The sequence below is a fragment of the Phaenicophaeus curvirostris genome, chromosome 17, assembly GCF_032191515.1.
Source record: "Phaenicophaeus curvirostris isolate KB17595 chromosome 17, BPBGC_Pcur_1.0, whole genome shotgun sequence".
NCBI lineage: Eukaryota > Metazoa > Chordata > Aves > Cuculiformes > Cuculidae > Phaenicophaeus > Phaenicophaeus curvirostris.
Window position 1 is genome coordinate 2,113,272 of NC_091408.1, and position 14,472 is coordinate 2,127,743.

The 14,472-nt window shown below is 51.6% G+C and overlaps 1 protein-coding gene across 3 annotated transcripts in view; it reads right to left on the minus strand.

Moving 5' to 3' along the window:
• Positions 1–529: 529 nt before the first annotated feature.
• MYO18B (myosin XVIIIB) overlaps positions 530–14,472 on the minus strand; it is a 68,718-nt gene continuing 54,775 nt past the window's right edge. For 2 of the 3 annotated variants that reach the window (XM_069871382.1, XM_069871384.1), the window contains 5 exons: positions 11,336–11,469; positions 9,680–9,721; positions 8,842–9,003; positions 1,553–2,844; positions 530–943 (listed from right to left, as the gene is read on the minus strand). In XM_069871382.1, the coding sequence (XP_069727483.1) occupies positions 1,554–2,844; positions 8,842–9,003; positions 9,680–9,721; positions 11,336–11,469 (1,629 nt within the window). In that variant the 3' untranslated portion in view covers positions 530–943; position 1,553. The remainder of the gene's footprint in view (positions 944–1,552; positions 2,845–8,841; positions 9,004–9,679; positions 9,722–11,335; positions 11,470–14,472) is intronic. The other variant, XM_069871383.1, reaches the window with a different exon arrangement.

The following is a 14,472-nucleotide window of genomic DNA, read 5'->3' on the forward strand; positions in this document are numbered from 1 at the left end:
CCTGCCTGCTGGGCCGCGTGGAGCTGGCTGGGAGCGAGGAATTGCTGGGAATTGCTGACAGCCCAAGGCGGGGGCTGAGCAAACTGCTGATGTGAACCCACATCCGAGGGGTTCGCGTTCATCTGTGACAATAAAAATGCCTCCTGCTGCAAGACTTTTCTTTAGATTAGAAACGAATGTGAAGAATCCAAGAGGGAAAAAAAAAATGCTGAAAACCACTCAATTCACCTTTAAAGCCGACACTGCAGAGGGTCCGGAAAGGTTGTGTAAATTGGTGGAAATGTCCCTGTTGAGCAAATCACTTAGAAATTACTCTTGGAAAGGAGAAGTTGTTCATCTACCTGTAGAATTTTGCCACAAACCTTTGGTAAATGAGTAAGTTTGGACCTAGTCTAGGAAAGAAAGCTGGGGCTGAAAGATCTCTTTGTGAGTGCAGAGAGCTGGAGAGGGATGGATCCAGCTCTGCACCGCGCTGCTTCCATGGATCTGCTCTCTCTGCCGGGAGGGGAAAGACAAGAGGAGGCTCGTATCAAAGAAGCAAATATTTTATTGTGTAAAAACCAAGCAGACAGTCCAAGCTGGGTTTGAATTACAGCACCAACTCCTGAGTTAAACAACTGCAGGAGAACAAGAAAGTCCCTCGTCCCCACGGCTGGCCCTGAGCTGAAGCTGCAGTGAAGGGAAACAGCGCAGGGGCATAAAGAAAAGCAGGGTGTGTTTAAAAACAAAAGGTCTCATCATCTGTAAAACCATCTCATGGCTTTTGGGGAGGCACTTTCAGTCTCTGTGTAAATTATCCGATCAGAGAACTCTTCCAAAGCAGCAGAGAATGGGTTTGCCTGGTCACAGCTCCTCTCTGGGCACAACGTTGAGGCCAGTTGCTGCGGTTTAGTGAAACAAAGGCTGGAGAAAGTGGGATGTTTCATTATGCAAATTGTGCTTCCTGGAAAGAAATGTTTTATTAACGCGCGCTCCCTTCTTGTGTTGGCTTAGTCAATTTGGTCACAGCTTGACATCCAGTAAGTTAGTCTAAAGGCAGTGGTTTTACAAAATGTTTTCCTAATCTATTTTAAACACTTAATTACAGTTGTGGCGCATTCATTAGGGATTTTGCTTTCAAACCTGGATTGCAGCAATAAATCCTAATTCTCAAAGTGTCAGTTGCAATACAGAGACTGGAGCCAAATGGTTGTCAGAGGCAGTTGCTAACTAGGGGAAGCACGTCTGATCCAGGCAGGACCCTCTGCTCCAGAGGCGCTGACCTCCAGCATCCACACAAAGCAAACTGCAAGTTAACCAAGCTAACACAGGACAGGGCTCAGGAGGATGTAGGTGGCATGGTAAGAGCTGGGGGACACTATGTTCTGGAAACCCAGAGGCTGGGAACCCCAGTGGACTCAGAGCTGGTGTTTTGGCCAGCCTTGATGGTGTTCTCAGCATCAGCAGTGTCCTCATTGCCCAATCCCACCACATTCCCCTCCTTGGGAATGCTCAGCACCACAAACCCACCACCACTGCTCTGAGCTATCGGTCAGCAGCTCAGCACGGTTACCTTAGTCTTTTCCCAGATACTTCTTCATGATGCTGCTGACATCGTCTTCCTTCCCTTCTGCCTCCGCTCGGCGGCTTGTGCCACTGCTCTGGGTGCTGGCTTTGCCCTCCCCATCCCCTCTCTGGGGCTGTGGCCGGCGCTTGATGCTGCCGGTGCTCCGGGAGGAGAGGGCAGAGCCAGAAGATGAGGAGGAGTCGGAGTGCTCCCCAGGGTCCTCGTGGGGTGCTGGGCTGCGCTTGGCCATGCCCTTTGTCTCCGAGGACGCCGAGCTGCCCACCACAGCCTCATCCTGGAAGCGGACGGTGAGGGGCCGGTGGCCGTCCCTTCTGTCCCTGCCGGGCTTGGCCAGGCTGCTGGTGGAGCGGGATTTGCGAATGGCTGGGAGGAAGTCGTCGAAGTCAACATTGGTTCTCCTCTCGAAGTTGAGGGTGGGTATTCTCCAGAGGAAGGGGTCGCTCCCCTTCCCCTCGCCCAGCACATTGCTGGATGGTGAGCTCAGGAGCCCCCCAGAGCCCCTTTCCACCTCCACATCTTCCACTGATGGCTCCAGGCAGCTTCTCCAGGAACTCAGCCTCAGCTGGCCTGTCGTCTCCATCCCTGCAGCTGGAGAGCTCGGCCGGTAGCCAGAGCCATCGAGGGTTTGCAAGAGGGAGTCGTAGGAGCCAAACTTCGATGCTCTTTTCAGCACCGGCGAGCGTGCTGGCTCGGCTGGCTCCGAGGCCATGCTCCGCAGGCTGGAGGAGCGCACAAGGCTGGCACCAGCTCCTTCACCTTCCCCTAGCTGATTCCTGTCCAGCTTCCCCTGAGAATCCTCCACTGCTGGGAAAGGTTGGGAGCGTCGCAGGGCTGCGGCACCAGTGGTGCGGTAAATGGGAAGGGGAGAGGTGTCACGCAGTGCTGGGAGCCCTTGCTCCCGCTCCGCTCCCCGCTGCCGCCGCAGCTCCTCCACGTACTCGGAGAGGGCAGCCGATGAGCTGGGCACCGGCCCTGCTGCCGGAGAGAGCCTTCTCCTCCTCGGCACCGTTGGAGACAGGGGGCTGGGGAACCTCCCGTCTGGGGCTGGGGAGCCCCCGCGCCGCAGCACCGATGGTGACGTCCTTCCTATCCTATCCTCAGGCTTCTTTGGGCTCTCCAGCTCCTCTTCATCTGCTGGAGATTTTCCATATTCCCGTCTTCTAGTACTGAGCAAGGGACTCCTCATCCTCCCCAGATCTGCAGCATCGACAGACCTGGCAGCGCTCTGGGAAGAAGCTGGACGGCTCGGTGCTGGTTCCTTGGTGTCTCTGCTCCCCCTAAACAACAGATGTTTGTGTTAGTTTAAGCTTCATGGTTTCCAGTGCCTACAATATACATTTAGCAAGGACAAGGCTGAGCAATGAAACGCTGGTATTGGCATGGTAGTCTCAGAATAAACTCCCGCTGCAGCATCGAGCAGATGGGCAGTGCCCAAAGATTTTATCTTAAATAACTCAAAGTCAGCCAACTCGACTGAATCCACCACGTAGGGTATGCAGCGTGAGTACCTTTAGCTCTACACGCTCCTCCTCCCCTAGAAGCATCTATGTTGGGTTGAAGGGCTAAAAAACTGGGGGGGTTGCCCATTCCACTGTAGGGAAAGGCAAAGGACACCCATGAAACAAAGCAGGCGCTCTGCAGAGCTGCATGGTGCCTCTCCTTGGCATGTTGCTTTAGATCAATGCTATCCAGATGCTCTCTGTATGCTGCTCGCATGCAGACGCTTGCCGGTGAGACAAGGAGTGTAGGTGCCTGCGAGCGATGTCGTTTGACAAAGGCTGCACCCAGTGCAGCTGCTGCTGGTGGATTATCCCCACTTGTGGGTACCTTTGGCATCACTCAGCCAAGGGGGACTGGAATTTGCCCTAATGAGAAGGCTTCCAGGATGTAAATTTGTCTGAGAAAGAAAGGAGAAGGTAAAAACAAAGCAAAGGGTAGAATAAAGGAATAGAACCTAAATATAACTACATCTCTGGGAGGCCAGCAGGCTTTGAGGTGTGGGAGCAGTGGTCAAGTTTTACATCGCCAGTAATGAAGCATCCTGCCCTGGGAATGCTGGGGTTGCCATGGGAACGGGGTGAGAGCAGATAATCTCAGCCACCACGCTGGACCCATTTCCACCAGGCTGCTCTGACCCGTGAAATAATTTACATGCCGAGATGAGTTGAAGACAATCTTCACGGCTGGGAAACGCAAGCGATTACAGAAGCGATGGGATAATAGAGTGGCTCCAGGTCCCTGGTGCCCACTGGCACAGCCCAGGGCACGGAGATGCCCACCTGGTTCCAGCACTCAGAGCCGAGCTGTGCACCCATGGTTCATTAAACGATCCCAAACCTTTTGATTATCCAATGCAAAATGAATTAACCAGAGATTTAATCTGCCTGGAACACAACTACCTTCAGGGTTACCTTACACCACTGCACCCAGCACTGCTGAAGTCTCACAGCTGATTAATAGTTTGAGACGTTTCGATAATGCTGGGTTTTAGGATTCTAAGTCACAAATTACATCTTACCTAAATAGCTGGTGTAATCCTTCCATGAGAATTCGTACGGAAATTGCTCCAATCACTCTCTACGTTCCCAAATAATATTGTAAACTGACTGCAGTGCAATCGTCTTTCATAAATTAAACAGCCAGTTTCAATATTTTCCTTTGGTTTTTAGGACAGAGATAAAAGTGAGCTGAGGAGGTAAGAAACACTAATGGGCTGTGAGCATGGACAGTTTACATGCTGCTGTTTATTGTCCTGTTCAGTGTGACAGACGGTTACTATTTTCATGAAAACCTTTAATGCCTGAATTGGAGTGAAAGCTGCAAACACAGCACTGTTCCTCCAGCTCCCATGGAAGGAACAAGCCTGGCCACCGAGGCCCTGGAGCCCTGAGGGTCATAGAATCATAGACTCACAGGGTCATTAAGGTTGGAAAAGACATCTTAGATCCAGTCCAACCATCATCCCAATCCCACCGTGCCGACTAAACCATGTCTGAAGTGCCACATCTACATGTTTTTTAAACCCCTCCAGGGATGGAGACTCCACCACTTCCCTGGGCCACCTCTGCCAGGGCTTCACCACTCTTTCAGCAAAGAAATTTCTCCTAACATCCAGTCTAAACCTCCCCTGGCAACACTTGAGGTCAATTCCTCCCATCCTATCACTTGTCACTTGGTTGAAGATACCCGCGCCCACCTCATTACATCCTCCTTTCAGGGAGCTGTAGAAGGCAACGAGGTCTCCCCTCAGCCTCCTCTTCTCCAGGCTGAACAATCCCAGGTCTCTCAGCCGTTCCTCACAAGACTTGTGCTCCAGACCCTTCGCCAGCTCTGTTGCTGTTCTCTGGACTTGCTCCAGCAGCTTCATGCAACATGTTCTTGAAGGAACAAGCCCAGAAGCCTGTGTTGCTGCTGCGTCCCACTGCAGTCCCATGTCACTGATCAAGCTTTGCCACTGTGGCTGCACCCCAACCTCATCATTTGTGTACCCGTACCCTGATGGCTACCAAAGAACCCCACCCCAAAATCATGGCTCATCTTTTTGCTGTCCTCAAGCCTCCACCCAAGGCAGAGCACAAGTACCTACAGCATCCTCTGCCCATCCATAGCTCTCACAGATTGGAATAACCCTCAGGAGCCCTGGCACACACCCTGCAGCTGGTCCGGGTCTCCTGCTCAAGGTGGTGGGAGAAGTATCAGGAGCTACAGCCACCAAGCAAACCATCACTCCTCACCTCGCTGTCAGAGAGGATTTTCCTGAGCCAAAGGCAAAAGCGGGGCCCAATGCAGAACTCCGAAGGCATCTGTAAGCCAAACGGAGTTCTGCAATATGCCTTTCCCACCAAAGCAAATGACATACAACAATAATTAGTGAAGATTACATAGCAATTAGCATGATTACAATTATGCTAGTTGAAACCATTTATACAATAAATTCCACACATGCACAGCAACACATGACCAGGGATGAAAGTGTGGCTTGGATGCTTTTCCTGGTAGCTCAAAAATAAAGCCCAGACAACTGCATTTCAGGGAGAGAGAAGATACTTCTGTCAGAAGAGGATTTTCTTGTCACTACAGAAGAGCTCCCTCTTCCCCATAAAATAATTTGCTTCCTGACACAATAATGTTTAAAAATAAACATGCCAGATCCACACCAGGCACGAGACCCAGGCTCCTTCTTTATGGAAGAAGAAGGTGAAAGGATGTGAGGGTGATGCCGGGGCTGCAGATACCACAGGATTCAGGAGCACAGAGGCAGAGCCCTGTGCTGCAAGTCCATTTGCTGCTGCACCTCAGGATCAGCCCCTCTACTGCCTGGTCAGGGGAAGGATAAATGCATCAAGGACTTGGGGGTGCTGGTAGATGAGAAGCTCAACATGAGCCAGCAATGTGTGCTCACAGCCCAGAAACCAGCCATGCTCTGGGCTGCATCCAGAGCACTGGGACCAGAACAGAGGAAGCCCAGAAGGGGCTCCAGGAAAGCTGGGGAAGGATTTTTTACAAGGACATGGAGTGACAGGATGAGGGGGAATGGGTTTAAATTGGAAGGGGGAGATTTAGATGAGACCTCAGGAACAAGCTCTTCAAGATGAAGATGGGGAGACCCTAGCCCAGGTTACCCAGAGCAGTGGTGGCTGCCCCATCCCTGGAGGGGTTCAAGGCCAGGTTGGATGGGGCTTGGATCCAGTGGGAGGTGTCCCTGCCCATGGCTCAGGGGGCTGGAACTGGATGGGCTTTAAGGTCCCTTCCGACCCCACCCATTCTAGGATTCTGTGATTCAAAGTTTTGAATTGGCTTCCTAAGGAAAAAAACTAACATTTTATTCCACCTCTGCAATGTGCCGTATTTATTGAGGCTTAGCCCTGCTGGCCAACATTTTGTACAAGCATTCAGATAGCAGAGAATTAAAGAAAATGTTAATCAAATCTTTCATTCCTGTACACTACACTGACGATAACAGCCTCCTCTGCTCTCCTCTGGCTTTTGGCAGCTGTTTGTTCAGGAAATATCCCATATGTAGTGCTGAGAAACGCTAGCAAGATTCATTTTTCATTACTGGGTGCTTGTGCAAGACAAAGGAATCTTAATAAGGAAGAGCTCATTTCGCTGATCTCATTTTTATTACCTTACCAGCCTCATCGTCTGTTTGTTTGCATTTCATACAGCCTCCTCTCTCACATTTCCATCTTTGATTAGCTGAAGCCAAACACAGCTACGACACCAGCATTTGCAATTTGCCTCTTCATGACCCCCAGGACAGAGGCAGATTGTCACAGTCTTTCCAGGTTTAAGTAAAAAATTGCCTCTCACAATGGCCATGGTCAGTCCAGCCCTTTTATTATGAATCCAGTGTATTTCAGCTCAAAAATACAATATTAGCCATAACTCCTGATTTGCTGCCATTCATTTATGAACAGAGTTGGGTCATTTGGACCAAAGATCCCTAAGCAATAGTAAAAGAGGGGTGAAGAATTGGACCAGGCTCCCTAGGGCAGTTGTGGAGTCCCCGTCACTGGAGGGTTTCAAAAACCCTGTAGATGTGGCACTTTAGGACATGGTTTAGTAGGCATGGTGGTTGGACTGGATGAGCTTTTCCAACCTATAAAGGTTCTATGATACTGTAATACCCAAGATCTGCTTCCCTGAGAGGTGCTGGGGTGGGGTGCATGGAACCAGCAAGCTCAGCCATCTGCTCTCAGGTCTCCCATCCATCACATCGCTGCAGGTCCCAGCCCTGCTCAAGTGCTCTTAAACACTGCCTTGTATCAGCAATTGACCCCTTCAAACCACTCCAGCAACGGCTCTGCTGCCAAGGGACTTGCTCTCCAGAAAATTAATTCTGGCAGTAGTTATTTTACTGTACAAAGCAGGGGAGTGCAGTGGGGACAGATCTCGCCAGAATCAGAGCAGGGAGCTTAATACTAATGTCTGTGATGAAACAGCAGCCTGCAAACCCTATTAAACCCTGCCCGCTCTGAGCATCTCTCGACAGACGTGCACATGAACAGGGAGCAGGCAGGTGCCTCGGGGAGATGTGCTGAGTGTCAGCTGAGCCCCTGCCCTGCTTCCCAGGGGAAAAAAATGACTTAAACAGTGACACCCATCCTGATACACCATCCCTGAGAAAACAGTGTGGCAGGGAGCCCCAGGGCAGGGGCCACAGGCCACCAGACCTGCCCACCCTGAACTTGGCTACTCATCTTTCCTCCCCCTTGCACTGCTGGCTGCCACCGCTTCCCACCGCAATCAGTGCTACAGATCATGCATTATGTAAAAAGGTGAGCTTTTATTTTTTACAAAGCTATCACTTTGCAGATGCCAAGCCTCTTGCTTACATGGGGATGATGCTCTCTAGAGCCACTTCAGCTTCCAGCCCCAGGACTCAAAGCTCCATCTCTGCTCTCCCAAGCCCCTAGAAGACCCGACAACCTCCTCTGTCCCATCACCTCCCTTCTGAGACGCACCAACTAAACCCAGAGCTATTCAGACCTCAACCCATACAATTGCTTCACATCTGAAACACAAAGAACTGATTTCTCTGCGACCCTGTGGTGTCAGGAGAGCTGTAAAACAGGGTGTTTGTCTCTGGGCTGATAGGAATGGTTGGACTCGATGATACGGTGGGTCTTTTCCAACCTGGTGATTCTATGATTCTATGATTCTATGATTCTATGATTCTACGACAGGCACCCATGCGAGGTGGCACCCCCTGAGCCCCATACAGCCCAGCCACGGGGCAGCTCCGTGGGAGCCAAGCTGAGGCAGTTTGGCCACGCGAACGCTTGGGCCACTCTCCAACTCCCTGGCAGCCCATTAGCATTACCATCAAAAATTAACATATTTTATATTAGAACTGTATAAATGCATACTGTTTCCTCAGCAGCGAAAAGCGAGCATATGGTGTACAAATCCTCAAATAGGCTGCATCGCCTCTTTAAATTATCTCTAGAGAATACATCAAGGGATATTATAGTGCTTGAAGCATGTTTTTGATGTAGCGTCTTTCATCTAGTGTTTCACTGATCCTGGCGTGGCTGTGACTACCTTCCTTGATTTGATGTTTTGACCTTAAATACCATGAATCTCCCCAAGCTCCTTTCTGCACATCCTGGAAGGATGTCTGTGGTCCCCTGACCAGCATCCGCAGCACTCCCAGTGAGCCAGAGGGGCATCCCTGTCCCCAAGAAGCCACCAGCCACTGCAGGGGGAGCAGCCACACGTCTGTCACTACTGGAGGTGGCCGTGCCCTGGATGGGCTGGGGGTCCCTTACCTTGCGCCCTGGGTGCTACGGCTGCTGACAGACTGCACCGAGATGCTTCCAGCCATGCTGGCGCTCGCTGGGGAAGATCGGCTCACAGACGACCCCGGCCAGGACTTGATGCTCTCTGCGGGCTCCAGACTGAGCGTGGAGCTAATGATGGAGCAGGTATCCCTGTGGGGAGAGATGAGACCACATTAGCTCTGCAAGTGAAGGCAGGAGGGCCAGGTTTTAGGGGCAGCCCGGGCACAGACCAAAAGCTCCTTCACAGCAGCAGCAGCTCCAGCTGGTGGCTCTGCTTTGGCTGTATTGTGATACCAGCAGAGATTAGAAAAACCAAACATTTCAGGCAACCTGGTCCCTGTGCCATTGCTGCTGCCATTAACTATTTCCCTTGTGCTTTTATTAGCACCCTGTAACCTGTGGACAGTGGGTAAGAAAAGCCTGCGGCTGCCTGCAGTGCCCAGGACCAGAGCTGCAGGGGCCACTGTGACCCCGGGCACCCCACTGCACCCCTGGGCTCCCCCAGGGCCAGAGCTGCCCCTACCCACCCATTGGGACCCCTCAGACCAGCTGTGGCAGATTAAATCCTTTAGGATCTCAGTTTTCCTTCAAAGTCATGGATCAGTTTTCACATTCTCAAATTGCAGCCTAGAGAGATCATCCTGCCTGGTTTAACCAAGGGAGCTTGCAGGAAAGTGAACAGCTCAAAGGGCAGGTAAGGCACACAAAACCAGCACCCCCTGAAGCCCACCCGTGCCCAAGCAGACAGGCTAGTGGTCCATAACCCATCACACAACCCAGCACAGGCTCCAAGCCTTCGGCTGGCAGCTCCCCAGGGCTCACTCACATCTCTTTCCTGGAGCTCAGAGACTCCCGCGCTGTCTGCACGCTGCAAGGGAAACAAAGAAGAGTCAGCTGCGGCACTGCCTGTGGCTTGCATGGTCTCCCTGATGCCACCACAAGAGTCTGACAAGATGAAAACTTCCCAGACTGACGGTGTCTAACTCTGGCAGCTGGTACAGCTGGAGCTGGGTTTTGCCTGAGCTGCACAACATACCCTCACAACAGCCTGAGAAGAGCTGCAGTGGGGACTGGAGCAGCAGCCAGCATGGGTAAAAACCATCTCACCCGCTCCCTGCACTGGCCAGGCCCTGGGATGCAAGAGTACCAAAAGGATATGGAGCTGGTGGAGCATGTTCAGAGGAAGACAGCGACACTGGAGAGGGGTCGGGAGCACAAGTCTTATAAGAAGCGGCTAAGGGACCCGGGGCTCTTTAGTCTGGAGAAGAGGAGACTGAGGGGAGACTGCATCACTCCCTGCAGCTCCTGAAAGGAGGTTGGAGTGAGGTGGTGGTTGGTCTCTTCAACCAAGGAACAAGTGATAGGATGAGAGAAAATGGCCTCAAGTTGTGCCAGAGGAGGCTTAGATTGGATATTGAGAAAAATTTCTTTACCAAAAAGAACTGGAAGAGGCTGCCCAGGGCAGTGGTGGAGTCTCCATCCCTGGAGGGGTTCAAAAACGTGTAGATGCAGCACGTCAGGACATGGTTTAGCAGGTACAGTGATGTTGGGCTGATGGTTGGACTGGATGAGCTTAGAGGTCTTTTCAACCCTTAACGATTCTATGATCCTATGGTTCTAGGGACCCCAGTGCAGGCTCCCCCATGGCAGAGACGGCAGCTGCTGCAGCGGTTGTTGCATTATTACTCTCAAAACACCTCGGGGTGCTTGTGCTGGTGAAGGGCAGGGAGCAAAACCCATCACTTTCCCTGCCCCAGCAGCTGCAGTCAGTCCCTGCTGGGAAGCGCTTCTCACCTCCTGCTAATGTGTCAGTTGTATTGGAAATCACTTTTGTTTTACGAAGGAGTGAATTTCTGAGCTCACGGTTTCTGTCTCACCCTTCTCTGGTTTAATCACTACATAAAGAAAATCTCTTCTCATGGCAGGGTGACAAGTACTTCTCTAGGGTTTTTTCATTTTTAATGCATTTATCTATTTTGTCTCCATTTGTTGTGTAGCAGAGGAGAAAATTGAAGGGCCCTAGAAATAACACCTGAAAAATTCTCTGGAAATTTTTCCTAGTAGAATATTCCACTCAATCTGCCCAGCTTCACGGGTTCCTCCACTCCCCAGCTCCTGGGGCTGAGCAAAATGCAGGATTTTCAATCCATCAATCCAGCACTGGGGCACCCACAGAAGGGCAGCAGCGCACATGCTGCTTGGGTGGGAACTTGCTCTGTGAATGGGGCTATCTCCACCTCTTTTGCATACTTTAAGCTGAGTCACACTATTATTTTTAAGGGTAACCATTATTCATGAAATCTTTCATTAACATGAAGTTCTGTGTTCATAATGATGTGCTGTTGCAGCAATAATGTACAAGGATGCATGGCCCTTGCATGGTGCAGCATCCTCCTCCACCACAAAGCATCTGAGCCTGCCCCTCTGCAGCCCCACCACCCAGCAAGCCACCCACAGCCTCCCAGTTCCCAGCACTCCCCACCTCTCGGCATCGCTCTCGTCGCTGGAGCGCAGCTCCTCCAGGGCCACCTGCAGATCTGCGATGCGCCGGATGGAGGTGCCCAGATCCGCCTGCAGGACCTGCCGCACCGCTGCCAGCTCTGCCAGCTGCTGCTCCTGTGTGGACAGGTGATTCTATGATTCTATGACAGCATCAGGTTAGTGCCTGCACCCTAAACTGTGCAGCAGGAGAGCAAGGCATCTCCTCAAGGTCCTCCCACCCCGGTGCTCCCATCACTTGCTGCCCATCCCTGCACCCTGCTGCCCGTGCAATAGTTTGTGTAATGCAAACTTCTTACACAAGAAAAGGAGCAAATGAAACTGAACCCCTTCACGACTGACCAACAGCTTCCACAATGGAAAAAGGGTTTGAGGAGATGAGCCTAAAATCCTGAGCACAGGGCAGGACGTAAGGAGCCACCAGTGATCACCATGCAGAATTGAACTGAGGGGAGGGTGACCTTGGTTTGAGGGACACGGCTGCACCGGGACACTGTCAGGTTGTACAAAGCCTTCCTCGAGATAATTACTACAGAGCGATGCTTTTGTGAGCCAACCAGACCAGCTGCCAGGGGAACATAGATGTGGCTCAGAGCAACCTCAAGTATAAAACCTAGACAAGTAATAAAACAAACTTTGAAGAACAACAGGCTTGAGCTGGCTTCGCCCTACACATCCCTTCCTGCAGCTGTAGCATCAGGTCTGAACACTGAGTGGGGTGTATATCACAACTGCTGTACGGTGCCCATGCTGTGATTTCAGTACACCATGGTATTGCTCTGTTAAATCAAAATGTAACACTGCTATATCATATGAGTAAATCCGATATTAAATATTAACTTCCTCTCTGCACCCATGTAAAAGTAATGACTGTGAGAGCACCACGTCCCTGTCAGGGATAGGGCAGGGCACAGGTTGCAGGGATGCTCCCAGGCATTTCAGGGCTGCTCTTCCACTCCCACACACCACATACCTGCTTGAAAACAAAAGCACCTTCCAGAAACACTGGAGCAAATAACAAAACCCAGAAACTCAATTCATAATTTAAGCTACGGGGAAGAAAATCTGGACGAGTAGCACAAGGCAGATGGCACCACGGACCCAGCATCGCCCATGTCCGGGCAGCCTCACAGAACCCCAAGGATGCTGATGTGGCTCTGCCCACCCACCGTGGCTGAGAACTACCACGTTCATTGGATTCCAAGTCCTTTCAGCTCGGAAGGAAATCTTCTAACCCATCACACAGCGGAGAGAAAAGGAGCATGAGCGTGAGCTGCAAATTCAACGTGATTGAAGCTGCCAGCTGTAAAATTGCCATCTCAGTGGTGACAAGGTGAGAGATGATTTGCAGCGCGGGCTGCGACAGGCTGCAACGCAGGAGCCAGTGGGCTGTCAGGGTAAATAATGAAAGCCCTGGGATCACCGGGCATGCAGGCCCAAGGGGAAGAGCATCCCAGTTCATAAAAACAGGGAAAGAAAAATCCCAGCTTGGACTGCACAGCATCACAGTTGCTGCTGGAAATGCTCCAGTATTGGTAAAACCTGAACGCTGGCAAGAAGCTTTCTGAAACTCAGCACTTTTGGGCCCTTTGTGCCCCTCCCAGCTCAGGCAAATGCAGAGGGTGGAATGGACCTGTTTTGTTGTAGGAAACTGCTCCGAGTCACAGAGAGATGGTCCAATGCCCAGGCAGGGGCAGGTGCTCCTCACACCAGGGCCAGCCCTGCAAGTGGCCGAGAGCTCAGGAGAGGACACACAGTGAAACACTGACCCTTGAGAGAGGGTTGAGGCTCAGGATGCCCAGAGAAGTGGTGGTGTTCAAAACTGGATGGGGCTTTGAGCCCCCTGATCCATTGGGAGGTGTCCCTGCGCATGGCAGGGAGTTGAAACTGGATGGGCTTTAAAGTCTCTTCTAACCCAAACCATTCTGTGATTCTATGAGAAGCCCAAGGGGAGAAAGGCTCAGTCTTTGCCTGGCTACGTGCCTGTATTCAGCTATTTGCAACTGCAAGACCAGGCAGTAAAACAACCACTAACCGCTAGATAAAAAGCTCAGCCCTTCAAACAGGCTGATAAGAGCCTCTATTGAACTAGTTCCTCAGCTCCAGGATACGGCGCAAATTAAATATAGTTCAGTGGCTGCATTTAATTCCTTTCTTTCCTTCTCCTATTATTGACCTGACAGTGACTGGCAGGGAGGCAGCACATAGTGGTGTGCACCCCTCCCAGGACCTCAACCCTGCTTCCTCTGGCTGGTGACAAATGAAATCGCCTGGGTACACCAGAAAGAGCAGCAAACAACATGTCCTGGTGGCTGGTGGGGTCCTGTGGCACCCGTGCTGTGGGACAGGGAGGAGCTCGGCTCCTCTTGGGGATGCCCCAGTCCCCGGGCACCCACAGCCCATGGCACTCGCGCTGCCCCAGGAGGGGCTGCACAGGGCACCCAGGTGACTTTGGGGACTGCTTGGCCACGGGGTCTGTGTACCATGCGTGGCCTTGGAGTCCCCTGAGTGTCAATTTGAATGCGAGCCTGAAAATACCTGTTTCTTAATGGAGTTGACACTGTTCAAGCAATGCAATGTTGCTAAACCAAACACCTTCCAGCGGAGACACTGTCACCCCTGGCATCACCCCAGGTACCCGGGCTGGTTAAATGCAGAGGAAAGCACCAGCCACATTCCAAGAGCAATCTGGGGCTGCTCCATGCTCACTCTCTCCTGAGTGACTTGCACAAGCCTATGTGGAAAGTGGATTTTAGCTCTCAGGGCTCAGGCATTACTGTAAAGTGAATTCTGGTGACATAAATCTGCAGAAAAAGGATGTGGGTAAGAGAAATGGTACTGCTCGGTTTCTGTGCTCTGCCCTTCAGCGTGGGCTCAGCACATCTGCAGCTCAGCAAGGAGGAGGAGGAGAAGGAGGAGGCCAGCAGAGCTGCAGCCAGGGGAAAATCTTCTGAGTAAAGGTGCTGCTCAGCATTTTGGGCTGAAATCAGTGCAAAATAGAAAAGTTTGTGCTTACAGAGCCACAGAGCAGCTATGTTGATCAGCCCCAAGCTCATAAAGACAGCGTGGTCATGGGGAGAAGGCTGCAAACCCCACGTCCCACCTATCCCAGTGCCCAGT